General features: G+C 39.1%; 2 protein-coding genes across 3 annotated transcripts; one reads left to right on the top strand and one right to left on the bottom strand.

Annotated features, from left to right (window-relative positions):
• The first annotated feature begins 445 nt into the window (after positions 1-445).
• Positions 446-6,531, top strand: DHRS7C (dehydrogenase/reductase 7C). Its single transcript, XM_040580906.1, has 6 exons — positions 446-764; positions 1,988-2,100; positions 3,460-3,670; positions 4,253-4,345; positions 5,712-5,867; positions 6,323-6,531. The coding sequence occupies exons 1-6, from the start codon at positions 485-487 to the stop codon at positions 6,529-6,531; spliced, it is 1,062 nt and encodes a 353-aa protein (XP_040436840.1). The 5' UTR covers positions 446-484.
• On the bottom strand, positions 6,464-20,003 carry GSG1L2 (GSG1 like 2). 2 transcript variants are annotated; one of them, XR_005825760.1, is made up of 6 exons: positions 19,583-20,003; positions 17,968-18,015; positions 15,432-15,584; positions 13,514-13,625; positions 10,001-11,592; positions 6,464-6,561 (listed from the first exon to the last, which is right to left on the bottom strand). XR_005825760.1 is itself a non-coding variant. In XM_040580896.1 (5 exons), exons 1-5 carry the CDS (start codon positions 19,890-19,892, stop codon positions 11,337-11,339), a joined length of 801 nt encoding a protein of 266 aa, XP_040436830.1. In that variant the 5' UTR covers positions 19,893-20,003; the 3' UTR covers positions 6,569-11,336. The 2 variants fall into 2 exon arrangements, 1 of the variants encoding a protein (XP_040436830.1); XM_040580896.1 differs by lacking the exon at positions 6,464-6,561 and having other exon boundaries at positions 6,569-11,592; positions 15,432-15,506.
• Positions 20,004-20,796: the final 793 nt, after the last annotated feature.

The following is a 20,796-nucleotide window of genomic DNA, read 5'->3' as shown; positions in this document are numbered from 1 at the left end:
CATGCCTATACATAGCCATTCTCGTTCAGGGCAAGCAGCCTCAGCAAATGCAGTGCTCTATGATATTGCTGAAGGACTTTAATTAAATCTGTAATACAAAAAGACAAAAGAATGCTTTATCTGTAGCTGGAGTCTTCATAGCCATAGTAAGTGATTCTATTTTCTCTGTCTTTTAGAACGGAAAACACTTCTACTTTGTGTTTTATCTAAAATTAGGATTAAAAGCTGGTTTCATATAATAGCAACATAACTAAAATTTCAGTGTTATGTATTAACCTGTTTTTTGTCTTAAGGCAATATCTGTGCTAAAATTCTATTATGTTTTTGACAACATAGTGTAATTTTGAATAAAAGGAATCCAGATCTGGTTAGTCCATGCAATAATGAGGAAAACAGACAAACAAACAATGTTACCCTGTTTATTAAATAATAATATTAAGCCATTCATTGGAAAACAAACTTCCCACTGCTTCAAGCCTTTGGCATGCTGATTACTGTATTTTCTATAGATGAAAACATTGCTTTTTTAGGTAAGAATAGTTTGAAAAATAATGAATGCATATTATTATTATTACTGTTAATCTCATACGGTCTTTTGTTTCCTGCAGACATGGGTGTTCTTGCTGTACTTGCTCTACCATTGCTTCTTTTAGGGATCAGTGGAGTTATTTATATTTATCAGTCAGTCAGGTGGCTATTGTCCAAGTCAGCTGTGCAAAACAAGGTGGTGGTGATCACAGATGCCATCTCAGGACTGGGCAAGGGTGAGTTGTCTCATTTCTTCTCTGTGTCAGAGAACAAAACCAGCTAGAGAGCCACCCTCTAGGTGATAGAATGGGCATACATTGCCTTGAATATATCCGTAACTGCCTGGATGAAGCAGGAAGGTCAGAAATATATTTTTAAACTAATCCTGCGATTTTTAAATGTACTTTTTTAGTCTCACCACAGGAACTGCCGATAAACTTTTAGGAACTCCAGAGCTTTGTATTTATTTAATTCAACAGAATGAGAGGTTTTGTAAGCACATTAAGAGTGTTATTTTTAGCATGCTGCTACTATGAGATCTTATTACATGGACAGTCCCTGCAGGGTAGCCACAAATCAGTACAAACAGGTGTCACCTTATTCTTTACATGTTCCTTTTTAGCTCTTAAAGACTCCAGCAGTTCCTGCTCACCCCTCTGTCCCTGTTCATGTCTCTGCCCCCTCTATCACCCATGTTACTCCTCTTGCCTTGACATCCCCCAGTCCCTCCAGCTGGGCTGCCTGGCTATGTGTAATGGTGGGTTCAGGGGACAGGAGGAAAGGGTATGTGCTAATTTATATAAGCTAATTGCCAGGGCAGCCAGCCACTTGGCATATACGTCTTCATGGCTCATATTTCTTACCTGCATGGTGCTGCTAGATTAAAGGTGCTGGGTCATGTACTGTTCATGTGCTGTCCTGCTCTAGGCATCGCTTGAGGAGCAGTAGATGCAAGTGTCTGGTAAGGCAAACGCAGCTTCTGTGGCATTTTCAATGAAGACTTGCTGTTTGTTGGAAACCTTGCACTCCCAAGCAGACAATAGATCAGGAAAGGGAATGCTTTTGTGGAATTATTCCTTAGCAGAACAGAGCAGACACCTGTGACAGAAATACACACTATGCTGGCAAGGAATGTGCTTTATCAAGCCTGTTAGGACAAGGTATGAAATAATTCCAACCTCCATATCCCACCTGATCTCTCCCTTCCCCTGACACACTTCAGTTTCAGTTGAAGATAATATTAACATGCCTTTTCTCTGGTTATATTTCGGTAGTTTTGTTTGAGGAGACATGATCTAGTGCTTCCTTTTTTCTCATATAAATTATGCTTTCAAAATGAATTAATTTTAAAGCATAAATTCAACACAATTAGCAAAACCAGAACCCCATTTCAAACAAAACAAAAAAAATCAAATTGTTATTATTGTTACTATTTCTTTTGAACATATTTCTGTCCTAGAATGCTCTCGAGTGTTTCACGCAGGAGGAGCAAGGCTTGTGTTGTGTGGCAGGACATGGGAAAAATTAGAAGCCTTGTATGATGCTTTAATTAGCGTGGCAGACCCCAGTATGGTGAGTATTTCCTCCACCTTGCTCAGGTACACGAAGTGCTTTTAAATCCAGTAAAGAAAGGTACATGAAATGTGATTCACCGTTAATGAAGATTGTGGTCACCCGGGTAACACACCCAACATGGTGGGGGGAAAACTCTGAAGGTCTTCAGAGCATGATGCCGAAAATGTAAGTCAGAAATCCTACTCCCTTGAGATAATTCAAGGCAGTTACTGTAAAACAACTGAGCAGTTCTGCATTTTGAACAAGGCTCCCAACTAGAAATGCTAGGCAGAGGAATTTGCCTGTTAATTTGGATGAAAGGGATCCAAAGTACTTCATTTAATCACAGGAACTATCCATTTCTGATACAGAGTGCTCAGGGAGTGGGAGATGGGTCTAAAGATTGAACTAATTCTGAGTTTCTCCACTGTTTTGGGAGAAATCCCATCTAGAAGGGCATGGGAGCATATGAATAAGAGTGCCCTTTCTTCGTTACCACTGACTGGGTAACCATGCAAATAGACATGCAAGGTTGCCCCTGCTGCTGGTTCTTTGAAAGGTGTGTCTGATGCTCCTGGAAAGCTTTCCTTCTGTGACCAACAGATAGCTGAGTCATTTCAGGGCACAGGTGTTCTGGAAGGCATCACACAAATTCTACAGCCATTGCTCACCAGACCAACAAAATCTGTGTTTGACCCTTTTTTTTGCAGTGAGCTTCATTTATCTGCATAAATAACTGTAGAAGTAGCGTGTTCATGTTAGTCTGCACAGACTCAACTAGGAAAAAAAATTAAGTATGACTAAGGGATCTGCGTTACATCGTCATAGTAATGCAGTGAAAGAAGATACTCGAAGTTCGTTCCTCTGTCCCATAGCTGATAAAATCTACATCTTTCCAGAAACTGCACAAATGCAGGCTCTGTTTGGATAACCTATAGCGGAACAAACCATTCCTACCCTCCATCTGCCCCCCCGGGTATATGTAAATTATCTGTCAGAGCAATATATATGCTGACTCTGTGGTCAGCAAAGTTTTCCAGAGGGCTGCTCATGGAAGATCATAACCTGGAGAGGTAAGAGTCACCTTCTGTGTCTATTATCTGTCTCCACTGATTACATGAGAGGCTACACGTAGGGTAGACCTGGTCCAGTTTACCCTTCCCATGGTGTTCTGCTTCGTCTGAATGTTAGGGTCTATGGATACCTGTTGCTGAACTACCTTCTTTCTAGAGTGGGTTAAAAGAACAAATCAATTTTTTTGTGAGCATGATAAAAGCACTTTCTTTGGATAGCAAGGTAAATTAATTTACAAGACAAGTAAATAGAAATAATTTTTTATATAACAGGTATTCTTGAAATAAGTCTGTTCTTTATTAGACATATGCACCAAAGCTTGTACTTCTGGATATCTCAGACATAAACTGCACTCAAGATGTAGCTACGGAAATCCTGAATTGCTATGGCTGTGTGGATATACTGATCAACAATGCAAGTATGAAGGTGAAAGGAGCAGTGCAGAGCATTTCATTGGAACTTGATAAAAAGATAATGGATGCCAACTATTTTGGACCTATAACGTTAACCAAAGGTATGGTAAATTTTTTTTTTCTGTTTTACTGTTGCCATTTAAAGCTTGAGAACCAAATCTTTAGCATTATACTGTTTCATTTGCACTTATTTTTGCCTTCTTGGCTATAATAAAAAACAGTTCTGTGAAAATTAATGGACTGAAATTGAGGTGAAGAAGATTAGAATGAGAGTGCCTGAGTTTAGAAATAGATTGATCAAGAAATACATAAGCAGGTGTTTGAAAGATAGACATTTTTAAAAATGTCTGCTTATTGCATTTTGCATACGGTGACTCCTTTATTTAGGTACTTTCTGCCTTTGTTACAAAGACATTATTTTCAAAACTGTTGCCAGTATACAGGCTGACAACTAAATGTGATAATGTGGCACCCAAATCTGCATGTACAATCCAAGTGAAGTCTAGAAGACACTCAATTACAGCTACTGGATTTTGTGATACTTTTGATTGCAGTATCGAGACAATCATTGCTAAAGTTGTGCTATCTAAACTTCAGCTGTTACTTCTTTCCACTAAATATGTTGAGCTCTTTTATTTATGTGGCTCTTTCTTTCTGTTTTGTTTTTTTTTTTTTTTTTTAAGCCATTCTTCCCAACATGATCTCAAGAAGAACCGGGCACATTGTTCTAATTAATAGTATTCAAGGAAAAATAGGAATCCCGTTCCGTGCCGCTTGTAAGTTATACATAGCAAGAATGTACATTCTAATGCAGAAATTGTGAGTACTCCATGGCAGTGATAAGAGGTTATTAAAAGTGCTAATTTGTATCCTAATTCAGTAAAATATTAATATATTACTTCAGTGAAAAAATTTCAAAGAATTGGAACTCAAGACGAAATAGTTAAAATACTATTTTTGACATGTAACTACTGAGTTAGTTACCTACCTCAGGATTATGACTTATAGCTCCATGAAAGCAAAATACAGTGACAGAGAGTGTAAGGAAAGCAGTAGACAAAAAAATTAAATCCTGTCTTTATGCCTTTGTATAAATCTATACAGTGCCCACATCTTGAACATTGTGTGCAGTTCTGGTCCCCCGTCTCAAAAGAAGTATAAGAACTACAAAAAAGGCTCAGAAAAGAAACAACACATTGATGGGACATCTAGAATGGTTTCCATCAAGGAAACAGCTGATTGTGTCAAGATATATTGTATTTGTATGAAATCATGAGTAGGAGAAGAGCTAACAGATAATTTTTACAATGCCTCTACCGATATCTATGTCGCATGGCGTGGGGCTGCCAGAAGGAACGTCAAAACAAATGAATGGAGAAACTTCTTTCTATTCCTAGAACCCACCTGCCGTTTTTTAGATTATATTATGCACAGGTCAGTTTTCACTGCAGACCCAGTCAAATACAAGGTGGACAAGTGCTTTGCAGCTCTGCTGCACTTAACACATAGTTCTGGTTTTTGGTCAAGGTTCACATACTGTCATCCTTCTTTAACACCATTCTCAATAAAATGCACTAAAAGCAGTTAAAAAAATTCTTAACATTCAATTACTTTAATATTAAAAGCATCTTGGAATGCTGATGCAGGGCAAAGGCCTAATTAGTTTACAAAATATTAGTACTCCTGCGTTGCAGAAATGAACATGTATTTCACTGCATTTTATCGATCTGTCACAAACTGCAGCAACAGATGGTGTGGAGACTCATCTCAGTGATAGATGTCCATCCACCAAAGACGTCTATAAACTTGTAGAGGTAATAGAAGTATAACTCCTTAACCCAGGACATAATATTTCCTGTTGGAAAATCCAGGCACATGCTCTTTGACATGTATGTGGAGACTGGCTGCATGCCTCATGCATAATTGTCCTGTACAAATAATTTACTTGTTTGTTTTAAATATGTCACATGATAATTTCACTGGGTGAAATAATACACTGATCTTTTGCTGTTTGGCTAATCATTCCATGCTCAGTTTTCCAAACATTCATGTGTTGTGGAGCTCTGTCATATATATCTATATCCATGCATTCATATATCCAAACATGCATACGTGTTTTGGGTTTTTTTTTCTTTCTTTTAGATGCTGCTTCTAAGCATGCCGCTATAGGTTTTTTTGATTGTCTTAGAGCTGAAATGGAAGAATTTGATATTTCTGTCAGTACTGTGAATCCAACCTTCATCTGTTCATACCATCACCAACCAGCACCTGGCAACTGGGAGGCATCTATTTGGAAATGTGAGGTTTGATGCATTCAGAAGACGGTAGATGAGGCTCATATAGCAGCATGGACCCTTTTCCCAGGGACAAGAAAAGAGCATAGGGGAAAGGATGGAAGTGGCAGAAGGGATGAACAGGTTATGGGAGCAAAAGAAAAGAAAGACTGGAGAGATTAGATGAGCCTGGTGAAAAGAGAAGGAATGTGGAAAGGGACAACATTATGTGAGAAAATAAATACACCAGGCATGGGGAATGGAGGTAAAGCTGAGCATGAAAGGTCCCCAAACTGTAAAAAGATCTTACGGACATACTGGTGAGGGGAAGGGAAGGGGCAAAGGGTTGAAAGTGTGTAGAAATTGAACTAATTTGACTGATGCACGAGCTGCATACCTTTTTCACCATCATTCCCTCATATGTGTCTGTCTGTCTGTCTTGTCTATCTTTCCGTAGCTCTCACTCCTCTCTATTTACAGTCTTTTTCAGAAAGGTGGCATACGGCGTGCACCCGGTGGAGGTGGCGGAGGAAGTCTTGCGCACAGTGAGCAGTAAAAAGCAGGAGGTGCTTATGGCCAACCCAGTCCCCCGAGCAGCAGTTTACATTCGCACCTTCTTCCCTGAGCTCTTTTTTGCCATTGTTGCCTCAGGGATTAGGGAAAAGCTGAAGACAGAAGAGGAAAATTGATTTTGTTCAGTTCTTCTCCTTGCTTTTGACCTGAAAAAAAGTTAGGTTGTTTCAAATGTCAATGATTTCTGCTTCTCACTATGGGTAGAATAAAGTAGGAGGCTTTATTAAACGTGAACCAGCCAGTGTCTCACGTAGTGACGAAGGTAGAATGACATCTGTGATCTATCATGAAATTTTTAAAGAACAGATGTATTTTAATCTAGAAACTAGAAGCAAGTTATATCTAAGCAATTTTCAAATACCTAAAATATATTGCCAGGAGGACAGAACTAAACTGCTCTCCACTTCTACTGTAGTAGGATAATGTGCTAAAATTACTTCAGAGGAGATTTACAGGGAAAGAATTTTCATCTAAGTATAGTTAAGCACAAAGGATAAATTGCCACACATTTTCAAATGCTTGTGTTTGGAAGCTTTAAAGAAGAGATTAACAAAACATCTGCAGAAAAGCAATGTAGCTTTAGTTTATCCTTCACAGAGGAAAAGAAGGATTAGGTGACCTATTAAATGGGTCACACTTGTCCATAATTCCATGGTTTTTTCTCATATTGAGAACAAGGTTTCTCTGAAGTAATATTTTTTCCTCCGGGGAAATTTATTATTTAATCTGAAGTTTTCTCTCTCATCTGTCCACCTCTGCTTCACTGTCTAAATACCTGTGCATATATGTTGCATACTAAGAAATATTATAATAATAAAAAGAAACATTATGAGATAAGTTTATTAAGAGATATTTTCTGTGAGCCTTACTCAGCCATATTTTAATCTATGAGATTCCTTAATAATACTAACTTTCATAAATTGGGACAAAACTAGGTTTGCAGATTTAGTTGAAGTATAGGAGAAAGATGCTCAACTTCAGCTCCTTTAATTTTTTTAAGCTTCTCACATGCCTAAAGAGCACATAAGTTTCTTTTAATGTGAGCTGCAGTTGCATTGCTTTAATTTTATGGAGTTTGTGCTCAAATCAACTGTTTCTTGGTGCTGGCCAAGAAGATTGATATTGCTGGACACAAGGACCCTTGAAGTAAGGAAGAATTTAGAAGAATGCTAAGACTGGAAAGTTTAAAAGTGAGGAGACTCTTGTTCTAACTTCAGAACATTTGTCGTAGATATACCCTGCCCTCAGCTAACCTCCCAGATCTCCTTAAGCAGTGGAAAGAAACAGGTGCCTCTGACCTGTGCTCTGTCTGATGTACAGCTCAGGGTAACATGAATTGCATCATAAAGTGCCCATTTCTCTCCACTTTGGGTGGACTCCCTGTAACCAGCACAACTGTAGACCTGTGTGTCTGTGGCACAGGCAACTGAAGTTCACCAAGATGCCACATTCATCAAGATTGTTTGGGTCAAATGAACTGGAATAAAAATTCCACAGTATTTAACAATCTATTTATTATTTTTTCCCTCGCTTTCAAATGATGTGGTTCCAGGACCTACCCCAGAATTATTGATGTCTACAAACTGGGAATCAAAAGTTAAAATAAGGACCAGAATGTGCAATTGTGGGTTGCAAAAAACAAAACACAAAGAAGTGTTGCATTTGATCAGGTGAGTTTTTTACCATACATCCAGCAGAAGATACATATCTTCTTGAATGGTTAGCATGTGAGAAAACCAGACCATCTGAGATTTAAGAATTGATCGGGGTGACGGTCCCATTGCACAGTTATTTAAAAGCTCTTGTCCTCATACAGAACTTTATAGGAGTAGAAACCACTGTGAGAAACAATCCTGAGGAAAGATAAGGTGACAGACTACCACATTGTGTTAGAAACCGCAGGCTAAGACAAAAATTGAGGTACTTAAATTAGATCTTTCAAAGATCTTGTAGGCATCAACCAAATCTGTTCCTTGATGAGGTGGAGATTCATCAGTGACACCCAGGCACAACATGCATTAGTTTAAAATCTATTGTAAAGACACCACAGCTACTATAAATGAAGAAAAGCTAAAGTCAGATGGAATCAGGAATAATTTCTCAGTTGGTGAAGATGTTAAAAACATCTCTATCACAAAGAAATACGTGAAAAAAGTGGAAGGAATCAAGATCTTGTGTTCTGGTCGAGGGATGGAGACTACTTTTACTAAAGTGGGTATCAAACTCTCTAGCAACTGCTTTTTTCATCTGCAGAACTGCAGGTGGCAGTTTCAGAACACTAGGTACGCTGTAATGAATAAAGACAGACTTTTCTAAAGCTGAAAGGGGAATCTTAACGGCTGTCGACAGCTACCTAGTGTGATGGTGCAGAGAAGATGGAGCCAGACTCTTCTCAGATGTGGACAATGGAAGAAGAAAGGGTAGCGGATGCAAATCGGAACACATGACATTCTGATTAGCTATGAGGAACTATTTTTTCCACAGTACAGCAGTCAAGCATTGGGACAGGTTGCCAATGAGGTCAAGAAATCTCACTTCTTGAATGTATTCAGAACTCAACTGCTTAAGGCTCTGAGCAACATCGTATAATTGGTCTGGCTTTGAGAGGGAAGGTTGGACTAGAAACCTCCAGAAGTACCTGCTCACTGAGATTCTTCTATAATTCTGTGTGAGTCTACAGGTGTAGGTGATTCTTGCAGTTGGGATCCAGCCAAGATAATTTTGATATTCCCCCAGTCAGAGAATGTGATTCTGTCAGTTCTCCCACTGGATGGGAAAATCTGGATAAATACCTAATGCTGAAAATGAATGAAACTGCAGACACGTTAGGCAAAGTAAAACATATAATCAAACAAACCCTGCTGAAGGCACCAGGAGATGACTTTGCATATAAATACCTGACTTGACACCCTTTAGTGAGTCCCACCAGTGCTCTATACAATATGGTGTTGGCTGACAGGACATAGTCTATCCCAGTCGCTATTCAGAGATGCCACTTCACATTTGTTTGTTGTTTGTTTGTTTTTATAGTGTTTGTGAGTGTTTAGAAGCTGCAAATAGGTTAAATGCTAAATTAAGAAGGAGAATACTATGGCAATTGTTCGTAAGTTTGTGTGAATTAAGTGATGGTACAATGACCATGAATTAATCAATTATAAAGCTAGTAGACTGCATATAATTCATCTTATTTCCCCAGGATGTGAAAAACACAAACAAATTATGATGCTAATTTTAAATTTTCCACAGTCAGATGCTGTTATAGGACAGGAGCCAACAGCTGGTTGTAGGAAAACACAGGCTGATGAAAAGGAATTTCTGCTGTTGGGTAGAGGGGCAAAACTTGAACCTCGAAAATAAAGGTTGATTTGTATTTGAAATACACAGAAAGAAGCAATCAGTACTGAAGAGAACAGAAAAAAGAGGTTCCAAATATTTCCAAATATTAGATAACTTTTAAGAGTTATCTAATTTTGAGAGCAGCAGGGTAAGGATCATAGGATAACTCAGGTGGGAAGATGCCTCATGAGGTCTTTGGTCCACCCTCCTATCCACTATGAGGTAAGACCAGGTTGCTCAGGGCTTTACCTTGTCAGGTCTTGAAAACATCTGAGCAGGAAGACTGCACAGCCTCTTCTGGGCAGCCCGGTCCGCTGCTTGACAGTCCTCACAATGGGAAAGTTTCTCCTTGTATCCAGTCCAAGCCTCTCTTACCTGAACCTATGCCCAGTGGCTCTCATTCTCCTACAGTGCACCACTGTGAAAAGCCTGGCTCCACGCAATGAGTAACTTTTATGTAGAAACTGGAAGACTGGTAGGTATTGTAGATGCTGGAGGGCTTCAGGTCCCTCTGAAGGCTCCTCTGCCCACCGAAAAAGCCTCAGTGTCTTCATACATTCTGTGGGTTCTGCTGACATAACAAGTTCAGACTGTATTTATGTTAGATGTTTTGCCTGAAAAAAGCATGTAGTGATTTTTCTAAACCCCAGAGCTGTTCAATATACTGTGTAAAGCCTCTGTCACCCAGTTCACAAGTGTGTTTCCCAGTGGGCTCATTAGCAGGAGGATTCATACAGCAATGAAGAAAAACTTGTCCAACAGAGTAGGCACAGGTGGCTCAGTTCCATGGGAAGCTCCACGTTGATCCTCAGAGTGAGCAACTGTGTATTCCTGATCGATAAGGATCATAATAATGTCTACTTTTCCATCTTTAATATGATCGTAGATTATTCTTCATGTATGATAATCACAAATCAAATTTTAATTCTTCCTGACGCTGTTGTCAGGATGCTACCTAGAGAATTTCACAGGTGAGCTGTGTGCTGTCTGCAACATGTATCTTCCAGATTTCTGTTTGCCTTCCTAGCAGTTTTAAATGAGTAGTATTTTGCTGGAAAGCCTCTTCCCTCTGTTAGCCTTTCTTTCACAGTAAATCCTACCACTATGCATACAGTGAAACCCTTAAATCATAAGCTGTAACACACAGATTTTCCTGGAGAGATTGTACCTTTAGTAACAAATTACTGAAGCCGTGCCCCGCATGTGGGCTGCCTTACTCGCTGCCCTGCTCTTTGCGGGTTTTGGTTTTGGTATGGGATTTTTTACAGTCTTTTCAATAAAGAAATAGGGTGGAAATCCATAATGCTCTGAAATTCTAACAAAGCCACATACTCTAAGGCTCTATTAGCCTTAGAAACCACTTAAAAATCAGCAGTTGAGGACCTGTGTCACTGTCTTTTTCTGAACTAGGACACCTGAATCTGCTTTTCCAATACTAAGACTTCCTTGAAACATCCATGGAAGTATCATTTCTTTATTAAGAAAAATAACTAATGCTACACAAATATGCATTTTTATTAATTAATACATTTTCATTCTTATCTAGTGTTATGATTTACAGGATGCCTGAAGATATGGTTCAAATTTACAGAACTGAAATAGTGGCCAGGTGATGCAAGCCTTTTATTGCGTGTGCAGGGTCCTCTCTACGGTTGTGAGAAGAGTTCACATACACATTGCAAACTTTGTCTGGAGCTGTATGGTCAGGAAACTTGTATTTAATCTTTAAACTCCTTTCCAGCATTTCTCTTTTGTGCTTGAATTCCAAAATAGTTTTTGTATATTTGTTAATCGTGGTGACAGCTGCAGCCATACAGCAAGCGAAGGAAGCCCATGCGAGGCTATAAACAAAAAGGTTTATCAGAAATTAGCAGAACACTTTCATATCCGAGTCCTTCAGGTTTATTTTTGAAAAAAACTACACACGTGTGAGTTTATTGGTGTATATTAGAGAAAGAGGAATGTGGTGGGAGAGGAAGACTGATTACTGGTTAATGACCATCTACATACCTGAATTACATAGTTGACCTCTGCATATTGGTTATAATAGTCACATTTAACATTCTTGTATAATGAAACCCTACCTCTGATTTCTCCGTTTACTCACTTAGAGCTTAATATCAGAGAGAGAAACTATAAAAAAATGAGGATGCATAAAAAATTAAAAGATGCAGTTATTGAGACTGCAAATCTAATCGGTGTTGCTGAGAAAAATGTGAGTCCACTATCCAAAATGGTTAAAAAGAAGGCACAATTAAACAGCTGATTAAAGCAGGCTCAGAGCACTGAAATGCATTCTGAAGAAAATGCAGGTCATGGCAAAACAGAGAGAAAAGGACATCAGCTCTTCAATGTTAAAAGTAAAACCACAAGAAGAGAGATAAAAAATGATGTTGAGGTATAATTTGCTAAAAATGTGTGAAACTTCCAGGCTACTGAGTGGGAAATGCATGCTGGAGGTGTAAAACTAGCATGTGAAAATATGGCCAGAGTGGAATGAAGTTCACAGTGGAGAAATGCACCCGTTGGAGCCTTCCTTAACATGGCAACGTCACAATTATCTAACGGAACATGCTTTGGTGGAGAAATCAGTTTAAGAAACTCCAGCTTATCACTTCTCTCCCTCAGAGCTGTTTGTTCCCACATTCTTGCTGTAGTTCAACAAACCAACAAACTCATTTAGGTTTTCACTCCTGAGGATGCAGTTCAGTAACCAGCAGCTTTCATGGAGGTTGAAAGGTATTTCTATTCTTGGTGAATCTCTCACTCTCCTCGTGTTTCTCAGGTTGAAGGATCCTCACATCAGGAGGTTGTGAGGATGTGAGTTATTAGGAAGGTGAAAAGCCAAAAAGGCAAAAGTGAAAAGACAAGAGAAAGCCCTATTTCACTGCAAAAATTCCCAGCAAGTCTGCATCGTAAAGATTGCGTGCAGCTATAAGCTCTCATTCAATAATGGCACAATAAAAGTAGAAAGAGCAACAAGGAGTGACAATGAGCTGTGGTCTTGGCGGTCAGAACGTGTATGAACGAGATGACCAGCCTGAGCTCTGCTCTACTGACCTGAAATTTGGTCCAGATTAACTTTTGGTTTCACCCAATAGAGTTGTTCCTGTTCTTATTCTCAGTCACAGCTGGGGAAATAGCAGCACTTTCCAGCACCTGAACATTCAAATGCTTTCTACTGATAAGATTCGATGGATTTTCAAACACAGATTTCTATAGCAAAAACCCTCTGAACAGACGGCTTTCTTAATAAATTCACTAGATCTCCTCAGAAGGTAAGTTGCAATTATTTACAGGGCCAAAATGGTGTGCTTTTACCTAAGCCTGTTTTCTAAAATTAAAACCATCTTGTCTGAAAAGTTGCAGATGGAACAACCTGAAGCATATATCTGATAAGAAAAAAATTCAGTGTAAACGGCTAAAACCAGAAGAGTTTTAAGTTATACAAGGCAGTTGTCCTGGCAGATGAGGGTACTAAATCTGGGTCTGATGTGTATGGAGAAGAACCTCTGCTTTGTGCACAGCAGTTGGTGATCTCTGGACTGTCTAAAGAATGGCAAATGCAAAACTCATAAGCTTATACATTCTATGCAATAACCTAAGGCAACTGAATCTGGAGAAAAACAGCTGGTTACTGAACTGCACCCCCAGAAGGAAAATAACATAGACCCATTCCTTATAAATTAGGTATACATTCCTTGAACATAGGGTGAAGTGACTGAAATGTAATGGAAGAAATAAATATAAACCAATAGGTACCAATAGGACCAGCCATAGTCCCAGGTGTGAGGTCTCCAGTCTTCAGGACCGAGATTTACAGTCATTTGAAATACAGTTGTGTACATCATGTGAGCAACCATGCCCAGAAGACCTAAAAAATACAACATCATAAGAACATTAGAAAATGCAAATTTAGGATGTAAAATGTAAATTGTTCGTCAACTTTTTGCAATTGTCTATTGAGCTTCTGAAGAATATTTTATGAAGTATCTAAATTCTATATATCGCTCAACAAATTTTTTTTTCCTTTTGGTTTGTTTAATGCAGTAAAGGATTTCAGTTGAGAAAATAGTGAAAGCTTAAGCAACCTAGGATGCTTGCTTTCCTTTTCTAACCTGGTGAATAAGAACTAGATATAACAGATATAACAGGAGGCAATTATCTGGGAACTCTAGATTTTAAAGGACAAGGCAATGAGAATTCTGTTATAAATCATCAGCTAAAGCTCACTTCTCTTTAATAGTTTGTTTTAAATGTTCAGCATGTTTGGACTGAAATGTTTATGAAAAGATAAGAAAACAAAGTCAGAAAATGCTTGATGGATGGTTACTTTCTGAATTTTCAGGCAGTATGATTAAAATGAGAAAAAGAAAATGTCTAATAAAAGTTATTGCTATTATTAATAGTTATTACTATTATAAAAGTTAGTCTATTATTAATAGAAATTATTACTGGACATTGTAATCTAAATGTATTTATGTGTATTTATGCCTTTGCCAATATAATCACTAACAGAGTCCCTTGACACCTCCTGTGTATCTATGCAGAGCCATGGGACATGCAGCCCATAGATTTTAAAAGGCAACAAGTTGATTGGCTCTCATCCTCTGAAAACTTAGTAATTCAACCCTGAGCGGGGATCAACATTACAACAAAGCATCACTGTTGCATGGCACAGGCCGTGTTTCCCACAGTTTTCTGTCATTCAGTGGAAAGATTTTTCGAAGGCGTGCAGCCATATGCCCTTTCCCAGTGCCTTAAATGCAGGCAGATTTATCCAAGTTATGTAGGTGAATGAAAAAGTGAACAAACACTTAATGGCTCTTAAAAAGCACAGAAAGTCTAGATTACAAAAGAGACGTATGTTTAATTATCTAATTTTCAAAACTGCTGCTGGGCGGTGGCCTAATCCTAAGGTTATCTGTTCCCCCTTAGCATTTTATTTCCCAGTAGCAAACTTCCCTGCAAACAGCTATTGTTTTGTTTCCGTGTTCATTTACAAGTCCATAAACGCCTTTGCGGTACCAACTATTCCACCGTCTAAAACACATCAGCTTCTGAGAGCAGATGGTCCTCCCCAAACTCACAAGACCCCTTTTGTCAAGTGTTCGTAAAGTAAGTCTGTCCCGTGACTTCTTACCAAACTAGCTAGCTCACAGGATCAATCCCTACAGGACACGTCCTCAGGCGTGACAACTCAGGTTAAATAGCACTGGATTAATAAATCATACGCAGAAAATGACAGACAATTTTAATTATGTTTCTCCACTAACAATTATCCAATTACGTTTTATTCCTTCTTGAAAGTGCTAATGTGACTTGGCTATTGCTAATTTTATACTTAGCATGTTGGAAGTAAAAAAAATCAAGTTATTTGGAAGAGTATGTTATTTTTTTACCTTTGACAACAAACCTGAAAATAACATTCAAAATTATAAAATCAAAAGAATGAAGTTAAAATAGTAAATGCTATAAATAGAAAATATTAAAATAATCGTATTAAGAAATAATTAATTGAAAATAGTATTTTCCATAAAATTTTGCTGCATCTTGTATTGTTCATGTCTTTGTAGGTATTTTAATAGTTTTGAAACTCGGTCACTGCTACTAATTATCAGGTGGAAGTCTAGCAATGTTTCATTTTCTGGATGTAATAAATTGAGATCCTTAACTGTACCTGCTAATACGGTGACTACTGCAGAAAAGGCGTTGATCTTTAGCCCGTTAATGACAGCACTGTAGTAGCACATTTCTGCTGACATAAGAATGACTCCAGTCAGAAGCAAAATGATGTACAGAAGCTCTGCTACAATAGACAGCCATAAAACCCCTGGAAAACCAAATCAATAGTGCTGACGTTATAAATAGTCATTCAGTATTTTCACCGTTTCTATCTTCTTCATTTATGTTGTTTTACACAGTATCAGACAAAAGCTCAAGGGCTGTAAGGATGCTTTTATAACATCTATAGGAAGACGTCAAGGTGAATGGACACTCTAAATTATAATTCCCTTGGTTGATCTGGCCATTTAGAGGAAGAGCAGTTGCACATTCCTGCTACACACTGAAGAAGCTCACAGCACGAGGTGGGGCAGTGGGGTTTTATCCTCAGCAGCTACCCTAAAATGGCCATGAACCAAGGTTAAAATAAAAGGAGGAATTACTATCCAGTTAGCTAGTTGCTAACATCATGGTTGCTGAGTCCAGAGAGGTGTACCAAAACAGAAGACTATGTTGACCAGGTAACAAACTGCAAGGCCAGGCATGTAGCCACATGGCCTGAAGGTCTGAGCCACTAAGTAAAATCTTCCCCACGGGCAAACAGGACCTTGATTTTCAGACAGAGAAGCCTCCGTGAGCCCAGATTCTCTCCAAGTTTCACTGAGGTTCATTTCTCTCATCTGCTAATTCGTCTCTTTCTGGCTATCTGTTAATTACATCTTATGCAAGAAGTTAATCTTCCCATTAAAGTTTCTCAGCCAGCTGTTTTACTGTTCACATGCTAATGCCCCATAGTGAGGAGCAGGAGGTCTTTTATGTCCAGATCATAGCAAGAACTGGCCAACAACCTTCCCAAACCTTTTTAAAAACAAGTAAGCCTGACCCGAGACACCTGGCTGTAGACTCAAATAGTGATTTCATGTGAAGGTATATACTAATAATCATAACTGAAAAATAGAGACATTGCTAAGACACATAATGGATCACTAAACACTAGATACGACAGTAAGCGATGTTTGTGTGGTAAATAATCCCTACTGCAGGATTTGACAGTGTCTGCAGGACTTGTCTGATTGAAAGGCCATCGAGACATTAAATTCTTGGGTCAAGCTATGTGTGGGGCCTCCTGGGCAAGGTTTACTTCTCCAGCAAATCTTTGCCTTAGTAAAAAATTCTGATTTTGTTCAGGAACTCCAGATGTTACATTGCCCAACACTATTGGCTGCTCCAGCTAGAAGAGCTTGCATCTTGACATTTTTTATGTGATCCATCACTACACACGCCCTGAACAACTGTGATAATCCCTGTGCACAACGCCTGGGGATGGTCAGCTCAGCAGGGGTGAGCCTGTGCATCCTCAGTTTTGTGCACACAGCAGCCACATACATGTGCAGAATGCAAACTCTGCCTTCTCCGGTGCAGGGCAGGACTCTATTTCTACACAGGATTTCACTACCCAGGGGTAGCTTCTCAGGGTGGTTATCATGTACCTCGGTGTCATCTTAGGTGTCTTGAGCTGACCTGCAAGGTTCCTGCAGCACTTGCTGATGCTGCTCACAGAGTTTCAGCGCTATGCCCGCCAGTGGTTTCACCTGTGAGGAGGTCTCAGGGCAGAACCTATAACCCACCCCTCCTTTCTGAGGACCATGTCTGTGTGACTAAGAATCACATCTTATTTATATTTTTTCTCATGCTGTACAAATCTTAAATTGTTTGTGTACAGTGACAAGCTGCAATAGAGGGAGAAGGGACTGGCCTTCAGATGCTGAGTCTTTCTACTTCCCCAAGGGGCTGGAATTGTATGTCCAGGAAAGTACTCCAGTCCAGTATCCTGGACATGCAATTCCAACCTCCTGGGGAAGACAGAGGTCTTTGTTTTCTGGATCAGCCACTTGCAGAGTGATTGCTCTAACCACATCAGTTGAAAGGGCTGGCGTTTACAGCATCTGCCGGAATATTTTATAGGAACATCAACCATTCTTTGAAAGAAAGAGGGTAACCCCGCTTTCAGGAGAACAGCAATGCCTCCTTACAGCTCTGTGTCAGGTACAGGGAGGGGACTCTGACTGCCACTAAGACTGGTTTGGTCCACATCCACATCTCCCTCAAGCCCCCTCAGCACACTGCCTGCCTTTGCTCACACTCTCGCCTGTCTCTCTGCCCTCTCCAGCTGCATGGTTTAAGCCACAAAATTCCTGACTGTCAATAGCGAGGTATGAAGAGGGAAGGGGCAAAAAACTTAAAAATCTTGACTTCTAATACTGAAATTCAAAGTAATTTAAAAAAACATTTCGATTAAAATAGAGTGTTTTCAAAAGACATTGATTCATATTTTAAGTCATGTGGTCTTCACTTTGAAGTTGAAAAACTAAAGGACAAAAAACCTGTGTGGGATTAAAGCAAATATTTTTTTCTATCAAAATGTAGAATATTTATATTGCTGAATGTGATCAGGACAGTTTTATTTACAGAAACAAAATATGCATATCTACCTCGATCAGCATCTGGAGTCAGACTGATGAAGCTTCTACATTTCTCACCTAGAAAAAAAAATAAAATATGGAATTATTTTGTATTCTATAATGATCTAAAGAAATGGATTAATAGAAAGCAGAAAATGGAAAAACTGTCATCAAAGTACAGACTGACATGATCAGGACAAACTATTTCTGATGTACGTTCAAACACACAGAATCCCCGGTACATCAAGCTACTCCTGGGACTTAGCTAGAGAATCTTTCCAGACTTTTTCAAGGCAGAACCAGAGTCTGGGAGACTTAGAGAAAGGCAATGAATTGATTTCCAAAAGGTTGTAACTCTGAAAGCCAGAATGGGAAAAGGATCAATTCCTTTGAAAGACTGGCAGCCTGTGCATGATCGTCCCTGTGAAGGAAGACCTGCTCTCCTTAAAGCAGCAAGGCTGCTGCTCACACAAATTTCTCCTAAGCTTCGTTCCAATTTCTTTCTGTAAGCTTTGATTTTCAAACTCATGTGACCTCCTGACCCGCAGGCAGATGCTCTGAACAAAGCTCTTGGAATGAATTCTGCTCTGCTCTGAAATTACAGGGTGGGTTTTTTTCAGTTACTAATTGCACCAAGTTGGAAAACAAGAACTGCCATAGCAGATGCACAAATTAAACAACTTCGGTATCCATACACCTGCCAGATCTCATTCAGACATGTTTTGCTCTGATCTTCAATATTTTACTCCCTTAAAATTGCATAATAACTTAGAAGACCTTCTGGTAGAACTGGACTTCAGGACAGGCGACTGTGAAAACATTTGCATTTTATAGCAGAGATGACAGCTGATTTGATTTCTCTGAAGTTTTGTTCTAGTTTTCATTTGTAAACTGATCAGGACCATAAGGGGAAAAACTTGTGCTGATCTGGATTTACAGTAAATGTCCTATTTCTTGAACCAGCTAAGCAATTACCGTATACAAGAATCCAGAATTAATTAGAAGCTTTATTTAATGGCAAGCTGATCTCATTCTACTGACATACACATGCGCAGAGTGAAACTCAGTGAAATGCCACCACTCATGGCTAGCAAGCCCCCAAATTATGTTTTAGTAGGCTGAAAATAATCTTCTGCTTTTATTTACAAAAGGTGAGATCGCAGTAAGGAAGCAGAAATACCTGTGCTTCAGAAGAAATCCATGAAATAACTTAGATCTCACAGATGTAGTTGTTCAAATGATTTTTAAAACAAGAAAATCACATTGTGCTTCTTATGTTGCCATAGGGGATCATAAGAAATCATGTACGGTAGATATGTTCGTTATTGCCTAAGGGACTGAAAACATCAGAAAAGTAAAACTTTCCTCTTAAAGTCACTTCACTTGCTGTTCTGGTTAGAAGAATTTAAAAAAATCTTAATCTGTACTACAACCTGTCACTCTAAAGTTCATTGCAGAATTTATTATGATTTTTTTTAGGAATTGACTGGATAGTACACTCTAAGATCCCCCTTCCCAGAGAAGAGCACCTTTATAAGGATATGGTTTCCCTTAAAACACATACATGATATTGCAGCAAAGAGGCAGGTGACACCAAATAAGTAGGAAGAACTTTCTTAAAGTAAATGTACATGGTTTTACTCACCTACTTCATTTATAATTTCTTCACAGGAATACCAAATCCCAGCGTGAAACTTTCGGTCAATGAACTTGTCATCTCCTGTCTCCCAAATGTACTGCACAGCACTGCTGTTGTTCCCATCTGGGCTATTAAAGCCGATGCACTGGTCCCCTTTGCTTTGTCCTTTACAGAAAGGTTTGGCAACTTTTCTCATCCCTTCACACCAGTAACTGCTACTGAATGCTGTAACGGAGAAGACTAAAGAGAGAAAACTGAGGCAAAATGCTGCTGAGGCTCTCTGCCGTCTTTCCTCTGGTGGGACTGAAGCTGGCATTCTCCAGGACTGCACTAACGTATTCTAAAAATAACCTTTTACAAAGCTATGTATGTATCTGCCTGGTGAAGCACCTGCCTGTATTTACCATCCCATTCTTCATTCCTCTCAGAAAATTGTACCAGCTTAGCAGTTAAGACAGGAAGCAGAGATGGGGGCATGGCCAGTAATCATGTGGCAGGAGAGATTAAGGATGTAGGACAGTGTTGTTTGGCAGTGATGTCTTGTGAAAGAAATATGAGGAGGTGGGACAACCCCTTGAATCACAGAAGTAAAGACAAACAGAACATACAAGCATTGGAAGTGCCCCAGTATGCAATAAAAAAAGTTTTATTTATATAAAAAAATATGCACATTCACCTTGATCAGCAGGTGGAGTCAGACTGATGGAACTCTGTTTCTCCGCTAAGAAATAAATAAAATCTTGCTGTTCCAGATGTTCCTGTTACACTGAACACTGATTAAATTGAACACAGTTTTGAATCTTACTATAAAGAAATTCTTAAAAAGATAAACCCAGTTGCTAAGTTAGAGCGTTTCACAGCATTGCAGCACTTCCCAAGACCACTGGGAAGGCAACTGCATCTGTCTGGAGTTCCACGAGTGACAAATGAAAGCCATAAGTTACATGACTTTGCTATTGATGGGCTGCTGGGCACTGTCCAGTCTGCCGTCATGAACACTTAATAGAAGCCTTGCCCAAGTTAGGTGAAACAGTAGAGAAAAAGCTGAATTATCCTCATTTTGCCTGTCCATGTGTTGTCTCTGTGAAATAGCTTCTTTTTTTTTTTTTTCTTCTTTTTTTTCTTCACCTAAGAAACAGTTCCAACCTTGACATGTCATAGATGTTGCTTTTTCTGCCTGTTTGGTAATGCAAATGAGCGATGCAAAGAACGAGAAGGAG

The sequence above is a fragment of the Falco naumanni genome, chromosome 1 (genome assembly GCF_017639655.2).
Source record: "Falco naumanni isolate bFalNau1 chromosome 1, bFalNau1.pat, whole genome shotgun sequence".
Taxonomy (NCBI): Eukaryota; Metazoa; Chordata; class Aves; order Falconiformes; family Falconidae; genus Falco; species Falco naumanni.
Note: the sequence above shows the minus strand (reverse complement) of the source record. Positions and strands in the feature narration are given on the sequence as shown.